At 37.7% G+C, this 16,361-nt stretch overlaps 1 protein-coding gene across 1 annotated transcript; it reads right to left on the bottom strand.

Moving 5' to 3' along the window:
* Positions 1-12,711: 12,711 nt before the first annotated feature.
* On the bottom strand, positions 12,712-14,661 carry LOC122043693. The gene is made up of 4 exons (XM_042604291.1): positions 14,097-14,661; positions 13,492-13,721; positions 13,192-13,425; positions 12,712-13,101 (listed from the first exon to the last, which is right to left on the bottom strand). Exons 1-4 carry the CDS (start codon positions 14,659-14,661, stop codon positions 12,712-12,714), a joined length of 1,419 nt encoding a protein of 472 aa, XP_042460225.1.
* Positions 14,662-16,361: the final 1,700 nt, after the last annotated feature.

The following is a 16,361-nucleotide window of genomic DNA, read 5'->3' as shown; positions in this document are numbered from 1 at the left end:
TAAGCACTCAAGGCTTAGTGAGATCCTTTCCTACTCACAAAAACCAACATATCATGTAAAATCATCATATTATACATCATGGAATTAATGACGTTCATATCATAATATAATTGAAAACATATCATATCATGGCATGAATTCCAATAATATCGTAACATAAAGTAAACAACATATTATGACATAAATCTTATCATGGTATAAGTAACATCATATCATAGCATAAATCATATCATAACATAAGTAATCATCATATCATGGTATAGATCATATCATAGCATAGGAAATCATCATATCATGGTATAGATCAGATCATAACATAAGAAATCATCATATCATGGTATAGATCATATTATAACATAAGAAATCATCATATCATGGCATACATCACATCATAGTATAAGTGTACATCATAGCATAAGTGAAAACATCATGACATTTCTTTTCATAACATCAAGGCATCATATCATAGCATAACTGTAAGCATTATTTCACATCATATCGTAAGCATGGATGCAAGATGTCCTTTAAAACATGGGTAATGTCATGTGCAATATGCCTTTCAAAAACATGATTTATGTCATGGGTGAGATGTCTTAAAACAATATCATATAGTGCTTGAAAATAATCTCAACATGGAAGGGGGCCCGGCTTAGTACCACATACATACATAAAGCGCGCAACCTAAGTAGACCCAAGGTAGCTAGTCTTGAACCTACTAGGAAACTAGGCCCGTAGCTCGGCTTAGGGGCACGTAAGGAGCCCACCCTTTACTAGGCCCGTAATTCGACCTAGGGGCGCATAAGGAGCCCACCCTTTTTGGTACAAGTCATTCAAAGTAAAATGCATGTCATATCATATCTTTATCAATTCATAACATATCTGTGTCATTCATAGCATATCATATTCATGTCATTCATAGCATATCATGTTCATGTCATTCATAGCATATCATGTTCATGTCATTCATAGCATATCACGTTCATGTTATTCATAGCATATCATGTTCATGTCATTCATGTCATTCATAAGGTATGCAAAAATGGGCACATAGCCATGCATACTTGGGCACATAGCCATCATACTTGTCTTGGCCACATAGCCATCATATTTGGGCACATAGCAATTATAGGTATCATTCTCATGCATGGTTCATAAGCGTACTTAAACTAGCAATATAATATATCATGGAAGGAAAAAAGAAAACATAATCATGCATGGATAACGAGTTAACTTCTCCTAATTCATATCATGGCAAAGGAAAGTACATAATGAGTCATAATTTAGTCTAAATCCTCAACCCACTAAGACTGGATGAAACATGCATAGACTCATTTAGGTTACATAAAATCATACAAGCATATGAACCCAAATTCATTTCTATAACATTTATCATAAGGAACATCATAAGCATACTTGATTTAGGTTCTATGCTTCCTTGGTTTTGAAACCCACATTGGCCGAAACATACAAGGTCCAAGACTTGGTTACAAATAGCATGTAAACTTGTGAACCCTAAACAATTTCCATGCATTTATCATAGGCAACCACATGAGCATATTAGGTTAAAGTTTCAAGCTTCCTAAGTCCACAAAACATAGGTGGCCGAATGCCACAATACATAGGTTCTAAGCATGTGAGTACCCTATAAATTTCATAGCATATCATAGAGAAGAACATAAACATGTTAGGGTAGAATTTAGGCTTGCCTAAGCCCTACATTTCATGTTTGCCGAAAGTTCATCATGTGAAATCCTAACCCTAAGCAACATGAATCTCAAGTGCTTTATGATATCTTCCTATCTTTTCATAAGGTAAAAAATAAGCAAGCTAGATTTGAGGTTGAGCCTCCTTAAGGTATTTAATCCCTTCATGGCTGAAACCTTAAGGTAAGGTCCTACTAGTTCTAAGCAACATACAAGTATAAAACATCAAGAGAACATTAATAACATATTATGGGAAACTTCATACTTGATACTTCTTCTAGAATTTACAAGCATATGAGTACCTTATGAATTTCATAGCCTATCATAGAGAAGAACATGAGCATGTTAGGGTTGAATTTAGGCTTGCCTAAGCCCTACATTTCATGTTGGCCGAAAGTTCATCATGTGAAAATCCTAACCCTAAGCAACATGAATCTCAAGTGCTTTATGTTATCTTCATATCTTTTCATAAGGTAAAACATAAGAAAGCTAGATTTGAGGTTTAGCCTCCTTAAGATATTTAATCCCTTCATGGCCGAAACCTTAAGGTAGGGTCCTACTATTTCTAAGCAACATACAAGTATAAAACATCAAGAGAACATTAATAACATATTATGGGAAACTTCATACTTGATACTTCTTCCAGAATTTACAAGCATATGAGTACCTTTTGAATTTCATAGCCTATCATAGAGAAGAACATGAGCATGCTAGGGTTGAATTTAGGCTTGCCTAAGCCCTACATTTCATGTTGGCCGAAAGTTCATCATGTGAAAATCCTAACCCTAAGCAACATGAATCTCAAGTGCTTTATGTTATCTTCATATCTTTTCATAAGGTAAAACATAAGCAAGCTAGATTTGAGGTTGAGCCTCCTTAAGGTATTTAATCCCTTCATGGCCGAAACCTTAAGGTAGGATCCTACTAGTTCTAAGCAACATACAAGTATAAAACATCAAGAAAATATTCATATAACATCATAGAAGAGATCATAGGCATGTTAGTTTTTAAATTGAGCTTCCCTAGGTTTTAAATCTCTTCATGGCCGAACCCTAAGGTAGGGTATTACCTAACTCCAAGCCACATACAAGCATGAAATATCAAGGTCATATTCATAGCATATCATGAGGAAAAAATTAAGCATGTTGGTTTTGGTTTTGAGCTTCCATAAACCTTACAAGTGTCATGGCCGAAAGTTCCCAAAAAGAAACTCTAGGTTGTTAATCAATCTAAACTCGAACAAAAAAATCATATAGCAACTTGTACCATAGGTGAGGGGATACTCACTTCCTCTTGCTTGGTCTTTTCCCTAAGAGAAGATACCCTTTGTGAAGAGAAAGAAGAGAGCTTCTCCTCCTAGTGCTCTTTTTGCTTCTCTTGCTTGTGAGAGGTAGATCTTGAGGATTCCTTCTTGTGGTTTGGTTTTCTTAGGGAGAAAACCTTAGTTGGATTTTCGGGAAAAAAAAGAGTGGATGCTCTAGGTCACGGCAATGGTGAGGGAAGGGAAGAAAAATGAAATCCCTTCTTTGTTTTTCCTCTTATGCTAGGTGGGAGTAAGAAGCAAAAAGAAACTTTGCCTTCCCTTCTTCTTAACTCATCCTTTATTCTCTTAATGATGAAGAAATGACTTCATTCATCCCCTTTTGCTCTCCAATTCCCTCAACTTGTCATCCACGAAAATGAAAAAGGAGAAGAAGACAATTTATCTTTTTCTTGTTTTCTTCTTAATCAAGAGAAGGAGGAAGAAAGCTAGTGGAATTTTTTCTTTCTTTCTTCTTTTTATCATGCTCTTAACTTTATCTAGAGTTCCCATTCCTCCTTTAACAATAAATTATGATGGTCTAGTGGTAATTCCATAATCCTTAGCTTAAAAAGGTTCAAGGTTCAATCCTTGACCAATTCCTTTTCTTTTATATATTTTTGGTTCTATCTTATCTTTTTATTCTAAGAGAAAATCTTCACATACTTAGCTTAAGAAATTCGTGGGTGTTACACTATATCTGTTCTTTACACCATGTGTCACGGCAAGAAGACTAAAAAAAGGGACAATTTGCTCAACATACTTAACCCCTTTATTGTTCTTTCTTTGAACCTCACGGCAACAAGCCCTAAACGGAAATACCCACGGCAAAATTCGAAAACAAGGAAGAAACGAGAACCCAGAGCTACTCTACTGCAGGTGAGGAAGCTCTTACCTTTGCATTCTTGCACTCACAGCCGGGAAGAAGGTAGCTAGGGCTTCGGAAAGACTCGAGCTCTTGACCTCTTCGTGCTCACTGGTCCTCCTCGACGGAAGGATCACAACCCTATGAAGAGCCCCTCGAAGAAACCCTCGCCAGCCACCGGAGGAACCCTAGCTTCTATCCGCGTCTTCGCCCGAGAGGAGAATCGCCGATGCTCGCGTGAAGTGAGGAGAAGGAGTGAAAGAATTCGGGGCAATTAGGTTTCGGGTAAATCAAGCCTTAAGTTCCCTTTTTTTTATAACTCAGGTATTTCTGTTAACTCCTTAAATAATTTTGCTATCTATTCTAAATAGAACCGACGGCCTACACACTTGGTTAGCTGCGGCATGGCGCGAGTTGGAGGTCGCGCGTTCGAACTCTGCTCGGCTCCCTTTATTTTGGTATTTCTGTTCCTATTATGGCTTAAGTATAATTTAGTTCCTATATATTCACAAAATATCCGCAACACACTTGGTTAGCCGGGTTTTGACTGAGTTAGAGGTTGCTGGTTCAAACCTCGGCTTGGACATTATTTTTGTCAAAACTTCTTTCGTTTAGTAAAAATACCAAACGACATCCAAAAATTACATAAAAATACTCTAAAAATTTCTAAAAATCCCTAGAATATTTCTATAGCATTTTTAAATAATTTTAAATTACTTTTAGGACTCTAATTGAGGAAATTTGGGGCATTACAATATAGGAGGGATAGATCTCATCTACATCACTCACATCTCTCTGCATAATTCGTTACATACCCAGTAATCACCTTTATAGTCCACCTAGTTACGGGTGACATTTGATGAAACCAAAGTATAAAACTCCTTATGTAGAGATCTATGGTGACTTCAGGTCCAAGGACTAGTAGTCATACTAATAGCCACATGAGAAAGCATATGACACTCATATAACGATCCATGATACTTTCTCATGGCGGGTCATTTAGTATACATTCTCCAATGCATACCCATGTGTCAACTTCATATCTCTATATCCATGACTTGTGAGATCAAGTCATTGAGTTGACCTACATGCTAGTCTTATTGCATTAACATTGTCCCTGAATGTTAATACTCGACTAGGAATGATTAAGAGTAGTGTTCCCTGTATCATCTCACTATCGGTTTAACTAACCGATTGATATAGGTGAGAACCTTCTACTCAAGGACGCTATTATACTTAGTTTATTTGGCACTAATACAAGTAAGTATAATAACCAAAACAAATGCCTTTATTTATATAAGAATATGATACAACAAGTCCATAATACAATCATCAAATGATTGGCTCTAGGGCTCTAACTAACATTTTATTCCTATTTATTCTAAATAAAAGGAAGAGGGAAGAACACAACTTATCATTCTCTTGCTTTCTCTCTTCATCCCTTTCACTTATTCTTGGTGAAAGAAGAAAAGTGTCCCCTTACCTTTCCTACCTTTAACCACAAATTCCAATTCCATTCTAACAATATTTCCTTTTGGTCTATTGATTATTCCATACCACTTAAAGCTTGCCACTTGTTAAGAGGTTCATGGTTCACACCTTGTTCATGCCTCTTTTTGGTTCTATTTTCATTTTTTTTTTTTTTTGTAGAAGGAACCCACATAAAACCCATTCTAATCATGCAAAAAAAACTATATAAAATTTCTAGAGACTTTATGGGTATTACAATCCCCCATACCTTATAAAAAGTTCATCCTCAAACTTGGAATAGCTTTGTGTATTTTCGTTTCATATCGTCCTCGTATTCCCAGGTGGCTTCTTTGAACCGTTGACCTTGCCACATGACCTTTACTAAGGGCACCTCTTTTTTCCTTAGTCTTTTGACTTCTCAATCTAGTATTTGAATAGGTCGACTTTCATAACTTAGGTCCTCTTGAACTTGCACTGTCTGTGGCTCGATCACTTGGTCTGTACTGAGAATACATTTCTTGAGCATTGAAACATAGAACACATTGTGGATAGCCGACATCTCCTGAGGCAGCTCTAGCTCGTAAGCTACCCTGCCGACTCTTTTCAGGATCTGATATGGTCCCACATAGCGCGGACTTAGTTTACCCTTCTTCCCGAATCTCATCACTCCTTTCATAGGAGCTACTTTGAGAAATATTGAATCCCCGACACTGAATTCCAACGGCCTATGCCTCATATCCGCATAGTTCTTTTGCCGGCTCTGAGCAGTTTCTATTCTTTGGCGGATGTTCTGTATAGCTCGAGTGGTGTCGTCAATGAAACCTGTTTGGAGTCCCATCTCTTTCTTTTCACCACCTTCGTACCAGCATATAGGAGACCTACATCTCCTCCCGTATAGAGCCTCGTATGGCGCCATTCCAATAGTAGCTTGGTAGCTATTATTGTAGGCGAAATCTGCTAAGCATAGATATCGGCACCAGCTCCCCTTGAAATCTAAGGTGCAAGCTCATAACATATCTTCTAGCACTTGGTTTACCGTTTCTGTTTGTCCGTCGGTCTGAGAATAGAAGGCAGTACTGAATAATAGCTTCGTGCCAAGGGCCTTCTGAACACATTCCAAGAAATGTGAAATAAAGCATCCATCTCTATTAGAAATGATGGTCTTAGGAAGCCCATGTAATCTGATAATTTCCTTAACATATAATTAAGCTAGTTGCTCAGTCGAGTAAGTCATCTTGATTGCTAAGAAGTGGGTAGACTTTGTCAATCTGTTCACGATTACCCATATAACATCATATTCGTTCGTCGTTTTGTGTAGTCCTGAGACGAAATCCATAGAAATATCTTCCCATTTCCATTCTGGAATTTGAATTGGTTGTAGTACTCCTCCAAGTCTCTGGTGTTCTGCTTTAATCCTTTGGCAGGCCATGCAGGTACTGACATACTGAGCCACATCTCTTTTCAAACCGAACCACCAGAACTTCCCTTTCAGGTCTTGGTACATCTTGGTGGATCCAGGATGCATCGCATAAGGTGTTCTGTGAGCCTCCTCCAATATCTTCTTCCGCAACTCTGGATTGTCAGGAATACATAAGCGATCTCTGAGGTATAGTATTCCACTGTCAGCGATACGAAATCCATCGTTCTTTCCTTCTATGACCTCTTGCTTGATCGTTTGGATGCTTGGGTCACGTGCTTGTTTTTCTAATATATCATCGAACAGCATCGATGTTATTGTCAGAGTAGCGAGCTGTCCAGACAAGCTTTCGACCCCGTAATCCATAATTTCCCTTTGCATTCCAATAAATACAAACATCAGTTCTGCTTCAGGCCGAAAGATCACCCTTCTTTTATGGCACTCCATCGAAGCACCGTACGTGCTCAGGAAATCCATGCCCAATATAATGTCATAATCCTGCATGTCGAGCACTATCAGATCACAATAGAGTTCTCTGTTTGTGATTCTGATAAGAGCAGCTCGCAGCATATGGGTAGATGGCATCACTTCTCCTGAGGGCAGGGTCGTTAAGAACTTGCAATCTAAAGCTTGTGGTGGCATGTCTATCTTCTTTATGAAAGGCATAGAGACGAATGAGTGCGTTACCCCAGTATTAAATAATACGGTAGCATGCTGACAGAAAATAAATATCTGACCTGTGACAACCGTAGATGCATTCACCACGTCTTCCTTGGTGAGAGAGAAAACCCTAGCATTTGTCGTAACTGGCGGGGCTTCCAATATCCCTTGGCTTATCTGAGTACCTTCTATCGCAGCTTATATCTGGTGTAGCTGTGAGGGAGCACCTCAGTTCTGAATATACTGCTGAGGAGGTGCCTGAACCTGGGTAGGGCAGTCCCTGGCTCTATGTCCTTCCAGTCCACAGTTGAAGCACCTATTTGTGCCCTTGTGGCACACCCCAGGATGCTTCTTTCCACATGTAGTACACTGAGGGTACGTGGGTTGTTTGTTTGCTGGACCACCCTTAGAGTTGTTCCATTGCTTTCTCTTACCATTGGGGTTTCCTTTCCAACTGGCTTTGGTACTTTGAGGTTTCTGTCCTCTTGACTGGGCTCGACTCTTGCCTTCGTTCAGCGCCTTCAGGTAGTGTTTGGTGATCAGGGCACTACTAACAACTATTCTATGGTCTGCGGTCTATTAACCCCGGTGGCCACATTCAGAGCTATTTCGGGTCTGAGCATCTTCAGCATGAATCTGACCCTTTCTCTTTCCATACTGACCAACTCTGGGCATAGGCGTTCTAGTCGGTTGAATCTTTTCACGGCTTCATTAACTGACAGGTCACCTTGCTAGAACTCGGCGAACTCGTCGTAGTGCTTGTTTGTCACACACATATGGAAGAATTCTTTGAAAAATTCAGCTTCAAAATCTGTCCATCTCATTTGGTTCACTTGCCTCTTTGCTTTAACCCTGCCCCACCACATTCTGGCATATCCCGAAAGGCATAATGATGCACACTTGACCTTTTTATGTTCAGGCTAGTCCAGTAGCTCTACTATACTTTCCACAATCTTAAACCAGGACTGGACGTCCCATGGTTCAGAAGTTCTAGAGAAATTTTTCGGCTTCAGCCTCTGCCACTGAATTAGATACGCCTCTTGTCGAACTACTGGGGCTGGGCCTATCGGTGGTACTGGTGCAGCTGTAAGTACGATTGGCATCTGATTTTGGTTCACTAGTGGGGTGGTAGGATTCCCTTGCTGATTTATCAGAGCATTAATTATTTGCTGCTGTTCTGTAACCTGACGCTGGAGTTCAGTAACTACATGCATCAAATCAGGTGGGGGTACTGTCTCATTGACTCTGTTATTGCGTCTTCTAGCCATGCTTATCTTTATCAATGACAACAAGACTAGCATAAGATTATTATCATCTTAACCTACATTCATGCATACTTAAACTAAAGCATTCCTTATCATACATAAAAGAAATAGAGTAGGCATAGAACTTCTTACTTGGAGCGGCAGGATGGAGGATTGATGTGTGTGTAGTGGAAAGACAGACCTCCTCTGATACCAAACTGTAACGCCCGCCCTTCCCTTACTGATAGCAAGGGTGGCGCTACGCGAACATACATACATGCATATGTAATCATTGGAGCGAAAGAAAATTAAAACTTAATCATATAAACAAATTAGGTGAACATGCCAGCATTCATGCATATAAAATTAAATTGACTATCTATTACTTGAAACATGATACGCGCTTGTTTAATTAAAGCATAAAGCGTACTAAATAAGAGGGAAACTAAACATGTATATTGTTCTCGAGAGTTCATGATAACTAACAATTTTCTAGTTAAACAAGTGCTTAACATGTCAAGGTTTTATGGAAACAAGAGAAAGTATAAGTTACTTTAAGTATAAACCATCCAAACAAATCCAAATTAATATCAAGTAGCAACCATCAAAAGTAGCAAGAAAAGAAATAGTTCACATGCAAAAGTTTAAAACATATATAAGTCTTGAAACACAAAAACAGATCTCTTCTACCATGCCACTGCCACACACATCTTTGTCCTTCTTGCTGCTCCCTTTAGTTTAGCCATTCTTTACCCTTTTCTACAGTACAAGGAAATTTAAAACTATAAGCACATAGGCTTAGTAAGATCTTTTCCTACTCACAAAAGCCATAAATCATGAATTAAACATGGAGTAGTGATATATTAATTTAACCAACATCTAGATTTAACATTTCATGCTAGCATAAAGTAGTGTCATACTCATTTGGGCAAATCATAAACATAGCATATGAGAGCATAAGCATAAGGTAGTAGCATATTCATCTAGGTATCATAGACATATCTCGAGAGAGAATCTTCCTAAAGCATAATAATCATATAGCATGAAATAAGTATATGCAAGATGTTCTTTTGAAAACATATATAATAATCATATAGCATGAAATAAATATATGCAAGATGTTCTTTTGAAAACGTATATCATAATAGGTATTTAAACATAAATCTCAACATGAGGGCCCGGCTTTGTACCACATACATGAATTGTGCGCAACCCTAAATAAATCCGAGGTAGCTAATCCCGAACCTACTAGGGAACTAGGCCCGTGCTTCGACCTAGGGGCAACTTAGGAGCTCATCCCATGGACCATTCTTAGGGTCCGATACAAGCCAAACAAAAGTAAAATAGCATATCATATTTCTTGTCATATCATGAAGAGTGCTCTTAGTCCCAACTTATAGGGAAGCATCTCTTAGGCATTTCATCGTACATAAGCCTTGCATAAGCATAACATGGTGACATAAAGTTCACATATCACATAGCATATCATGAAGAGTCATTATCATGCATAGTTAGGGTTTTGATCTTTCTACAAACCCTAACTCATATCTTGGCTGAAACTTGCATGGGGCATGATCTTAAATCTTAAGCAACTTTAAACAAGGAAAGCATCCTACTAGCATCACATAATACATAGTATATCATGGGAGAAAACATAAGCAATTCTAGTTGGAGTTAAACTTCCCTAAGCCCTTTCATTTCCTTCTTGGCCGAAACTTACAAGACATGGTACTAGGTTTTTAAGCCACATTTAAGCATGGAACATCAACTAATACCACATAATACATAGCATAACATGGGAGAAAACATAAGTAAGTCTAGTTGGAATTAAACTTCCCTAATCCATTCCATTTCCTTCTTGGCCGAAACTTACAAAAGGTATAGTCCTAGGTTTTAAGCAACATAAAGCATGGAAACCTTAAACTAACATCATATAATGGATTACACACCATGAGAAATCATAAGCCAGCATAGTTTAGGTTTTAAAACATTCTCTAATCCTTTTTATTTCTTCTTGGCCGAAACCTAAAGGATCATGATTCTAAGTTTTTAAGCAACATAAAGCATGAAAACCTTAAACCAACATCATATAATAGATTACACACCAAGAGGAATCATAAGCAAGCATAGTTTAGGTTTTAAAACATTTTCTAATCCATTTATTTCTTCTTGGCCGAAATCTAAAGGAGCATGGTTCTAAGTTTTTAAGCAACATAAAGCATAAAAACCTTAAACCAACATCATATAATAGATTACACACCATGAGGAATCATAAGCAAGCATAGTTTAGGTTTTAAAACTTTCTCTAATCCTTTTATTTCTTCTTGGCTGAAACCTAAAGGAGCATGGTTCTAAGTTTTTAAGCAACATAAAGCATGAAAACCTTAAACCAACATCATATCATAGATTACACACCATGAGGAATCATAAGCAAGCATAGTTTAAGTTTTAAAACTTTCTCTAATCCTTTTATTTCTTCTTGGCCAAAACCTAAAGGAGCATGGTTCTAAGTTTTTAAGCAACATAAAGCATCAAAACCTTAAACCATCATCATATAATGGATTACACACCATGAGGAATCATAAGCAAGCATAGTTTAGGTTTTAAACTTTCTCTAATCCTTTTATTTCTTCTTGACCGAAACCTAAAGGAGCATGGTTCTAAGTTTTTTAAGCAACATAAAGCATGAAAACCTTAAACCAACATCATATAATGGATTACACACCATGAGGAATCATAAGCAAGCATAGTTTAGGTTTTAAACTTTCTCTAATCCTTTTATTTCTTCTTGATCGAAACCTAAAGGAGCATGGTTCTATGTTTTTAAGAAACATAAAGAAAAATAACGAGTAAAACTACTTGTATTGCAGGTGAGGGGAATACTTACTTCCTCTTGCTTGATTTAATAAGAAAAGTACCCTTGGTGGAAGAGAAGAAGAAGACTTCCGCTTCTAGGACTCTCCTTTGTGTACCTTGCTTGTGAGAAGGATTAGGCCTTAAGGTCTCTTCCTTGTGTAGTTTTCTTAGGGAGAAACCTTAAGTTTGTTTTCGGAAATGGGAGAGGGGAAACTTAGGATTTCAGTGGAGGAAGGAGAAGGAGAAGAAGGAAGGAGAAAATCAATTTCCCTTGCCCTCTTATTCCTTTTTATTCTAAATGAAAGGAGAAGGAAGAATGAACTTTTCTTTCCCTTATCTTTTTATTCCTATTTATTCTATATAAAAGGAAGAGGGAAGAACACAACTTGTCATTCTCTTGCTTTCTCTCTTCATCCCTCTCACTTATTCTTGGTGAAAGAAGAAAAGTGTCCCATACCTTCCCTACCTTTAACCACAAATTTCATTTCCTTTCTAACAATACTTCCTCTTGGCCTATTGGTTATTCCATACCACTTAAAGCTTGCCACTTGTTAAGAGGTTCAAGATTCACACCTTGGCCATGCCTCTTTTTGGTTCTATTTTCTCTTTGTTTTTTTTGTAGAAGGAACCCAAATAAAACCCATTCTAATCATGCAAAAACTATATAAAATTGCTAAAGACTTTATGAGTGTTACATGTAGTGTCTCACTCTCCTCCTTTTTAACCCCTCTGACGCCCCCACACCCATGAAACGATCATGGCCAGCTCGTCGAGGCTAATGCACACCCTGAAAACAAAGATCCAACAAAAAAATACTTGATTAATCTAAGAGAACAACAAATGGATAATGAAATAAAATGAAACCCTTGGGTTGCCTCCCACGAAGCGCTTGGTTTAGGTCTTTAGCTCGACCCCTTTTTGACTAAATCAGGTGGGCGCGGATTCAAAAAGTATATCAGCGTGTTTTCCTCAGCCTACACATCGTGGAGATATTTTTTTAAACGCTGCCCATTTACTTTAAATTCTCCACGCTCTTCATTCCAGATGTTGATTGCTCCGAACAGGTAAACCTTTTTAACTTGGAATGGTCTTGTCCATCTTGATTTTCACTTCCCAGGAAAAATCTTCAATCTTGAATTAAATAATAATATTGAGTCTCCTTCCTTGAATTCTCTCCGCAGGATATGTTGATTATGTCATTTCTTTGTTCTCTCTTTGTAAGATTTGGCATGTTCATAGGCATCCATCCTCAACTCATCGAGCTTATTCAATTGGAGTTTCCTTTTAGCTCCTACTAACTTCAGGTCCATGTTAAGTTGTTTAATCGCCCAATAGATCTTGTATTCCAACTCTACTGGAAGATGACATAGCTTCCCATACACAAGTCGGAACGGGGTCATACCAATTGGAGTCTTGAAAGCAGTACGGTATGCCCACAAAGCATCATCCAATTTCAATGACCAGTCTCTTCGTGAATTGAATACTGTCTTTTCTAATATTGATTTGATCTCCCGGTTGGAAATCTCAGCTTGTCCACTAGTCTGGGGATGGTAGGGGGTCGCTACTTTGTGGCTTACCCCGTATTTCTTTAATAACTTTTCAAACTATCTTTCAATGAAGTGCGAACCCCCGTCGCTAATAACTGCCCTGGATACACCGAACCATGGAAAAATCACCTTCTTAAATAATTTGATGACTATTTTAGCGCCACTGGTAGGAGAAGCTATGGCTTCTACCCATTTCGATACATAATCCACTTCTATTAGAATATAATTGTTTCCACATGATGAGGGAAAAGGGCCCATAAAGTCTACTCCCCATACATTGAACAGTTCCACTTCAAGGATGTAATTCAGTGGCATTTCATTTCTCCTGGGGATGTTTCCAGTCTTTTGACATTGGTCGCAAGACTGCACAAAATTTTTTGTGTCTTTAAATAGATTTGGTCAAAAAAATCTTGCTTGTAAAATCTTTACAGCTGTTCTTGAAACTCCAAAATGTCCGTCGTAAGACGATGAGTGACAATGAAATAAAATGTCTTTGATCTCGTCTTCTGGCACACACCTTCGGTAAATTGTATTTCCGCATTTCCTATAAAGCAATGGTTCGTCCCATATGTAGTGTTTGACATCTGAAAAAAACTTCTTCTTTTGCTGCCAGGTGAAGTTTGGGGGAAGTACTCCACTTGCAAGATAGTTAACAAAATCTGCATAACAAGGGACTTCCTCAGAATTTACTGCCAACCGATGCTCATCAAGAAAATCATCATTAATGGGTGGATCAAAATTCACATCTTTCTACCCCTTTGGCCATACTCAAGATAGATGATCTGCCACAACATTCTATGCTTCTTTCTTGTCTCTAATTTCTAGATTAAATTCCTGAAGAAGCAAAATCCATCTAATCAAGAAAGGTTTGGTATCTCTCTTATTAAGCAAATATCGTATGGCAGCATGATCGGAATACACTATCACTTTTGAGCCCACTAGATAGGACCTAAACTTTTTGATTGCAAACACTATGGACAATAGTTCCTTTTCAGTAGTAGAATAATTCAATGGGGCTACATCTAGTGTCTTACTTGCGTAATGGATTGCATGCAGCACTTTGTCCTTTCTTTGTCCTAGAACTACGCCCACTGTAATGTCACTAGCATCAAACATGATTTTGAATGAAAGTTCCCTGTCTAGAGCTTGAATTATGGGGGTTGAGATAAGAGCATTCTTGATTTTCTTAAACGCCTCATTGCAGTCATCATCAAAGCAAAATTCTGCATCTTTAATCAACAAATTAGTTAATGGTTTGGAAATTTTTGAAAAATCCTTAATGAAACGCCTATAAAACCCAGCATGCCCTAGAAAACTTCTAACCCCTTTTACATTATGAGGTGGAGGTAGTTTCTCAATTGTCTCTATTTTGGCTTTATCCACTTCAATTCCTAGTTCTGAAATCTTATGTCCCAAGACAATCCCCTCTTTAACCATGAAGTGGCATTTTCCCCAGTTCAAAACTAAGTTCACATATTCACATCTCTGGAGAACTTTAGAAAGGTTCAAAAGACAGGAGTCAAAGTCATTCCCATAAACCGAGAAATCGTCGATGAATACCTCCATAATCTTTTCTGTAAAATCTGAAAATATTGCCATCATACATCGCTGAAATGTAGTTGGTGCATTACAGAGTCCAAACGACATTTGTTGATAAGCATAGGTACCAAAAGGACATGTGAAGGTAGTCTTTTCTTAATCTAGGGGATGTATTGGAATTTGAAAAAAAACCATAGTATCCATCCAGATAACAAAAATAAGAATACTTTGCTAATCTTTCTAGCATCTCATCAATGAACGGTAAGGGAAAATGATCTTTCTTAGTCTCCTTGTTTAGCTTTCTATAATCAATACACATCCACCATCCTATAACTGTCCTTATTGGAATCAATTCATTACTTTCATTTCTAATCACTGTCATTCCCCCTCTCTTGGGGACTACATGTACCGGACTTACCCACTCGCTATCTGATATGGGATAAATAATTCCAGCATCTAGAAGCTTCAACACTTCTTTCTTCACAACTTCTTTTAAATTAGGATTTAACCTTCTTTGATGCTCAATCGAATTCTTATATCCTTCTTCGAGTAGAATTCTGTGCATGCAAATGGAAGGGCTTATTCCATTTATGTCATCAATGGTGTATCTAATTACTTTTCTGTGTGCTCTCAGCTCATTGATCAATTTCTGTGTTTGCATCTCAGTCAGGCTTGCATTAATTATTACCAGGAAAGTGGAATTTGGGTCAAGGAATGCATATTTAAGATTAGGCGGCAAAGGTTTCAACTCCACTTGAGGAGGTATAATCTCAGGCAAGGTTGGTTCCTATTCTAATAATCATATTTCCTCATTTACCACGACTTCTTCTGGCGTTTCCTCAATTCCTTGAGCTATTCCTTCCATATTATCATTATCATCATCCAAGTTCTCTTCCATAAATGATACTGAGGTAGATATCAAACCTCCTGGGGATTTTAATAAGACCTCTCCACACCAATGAAATAGGTTTCGTACATCCTTGCATTGCACCTTGATGGATTCCTTTAATTCTTTCTGAACCTTAGTTCCGAACTTATTTTCTTCCATTGACACTCCCATATCTTCTCCTGCTTTGATCGAGTGTAGAGATAAGTTTATCACATCTTGTCCTGACCAATCATTGAGATTTGATACCATCGTATAGATTATTTCTTGTGCTTCATCCAAACTTTTTTTCATGAACGCCCCTCTAGACGCTACATTCAAAAGACTCTTGTTCTGGAATGAAAGTCCAATGTAGAATACGTAAAGGATCAACCAACTTTCAATACCATGATGCAGGCACTGATATAGAATTGATAAGTACCTATCCCAAGCTTGATGCAATGTTTCTTCGTCAAGTTGCTTGAAGTGCAGAATCTGATCTCTCAACTGGGCGGTCCTTTTTAGAGAAAAATATTTATTTAAATTTTTTTTTCTAATTCATCCCGGTTTTGATGCTTCTGTTAGGATGTATACTAAAAGCCTAGCTTTTTGTATGAACATTTATTTTGTAATAAAAATCACATTGGTCAAATGTCTGCATTTGGTAAAATGTAGTTATCCATTTAATTTATATTGTAGATAACATGGTGTGTGGTGTCACACAGAAGATCATGTTATTAGTTTCTTATAAATTATAAATAGTAGCTTACAACCAAGACGGATTGGGACAACCCATTGGAATGATTGTAGTGTAATTTGGTATTAGTTTGTCTTCACTATAAAATTACACTAGTACACTATGTGTGTATTGAGTAGGACCATTTGAGCTTATTTC

Source organism: Zingiber officinale, chromosome 2A (genome assembly GCF_018446385.1).
Source record: "Zingiber officinale cultivar Zhangliang chromosome 2A, Zo_v1.1, whole genome shotgun sequence".
In the NCBI taxonomy this organism is placed as follows: Eukaryota; Viridiplantae; Streptophyta; class Magnoliopsida; order Zingiberales; family Zingiberaceae; genus Zingiber; species Zingiber officinale.
This window is presented reverse-complemented; position numbering and strand designations above follow the sequence as displayed.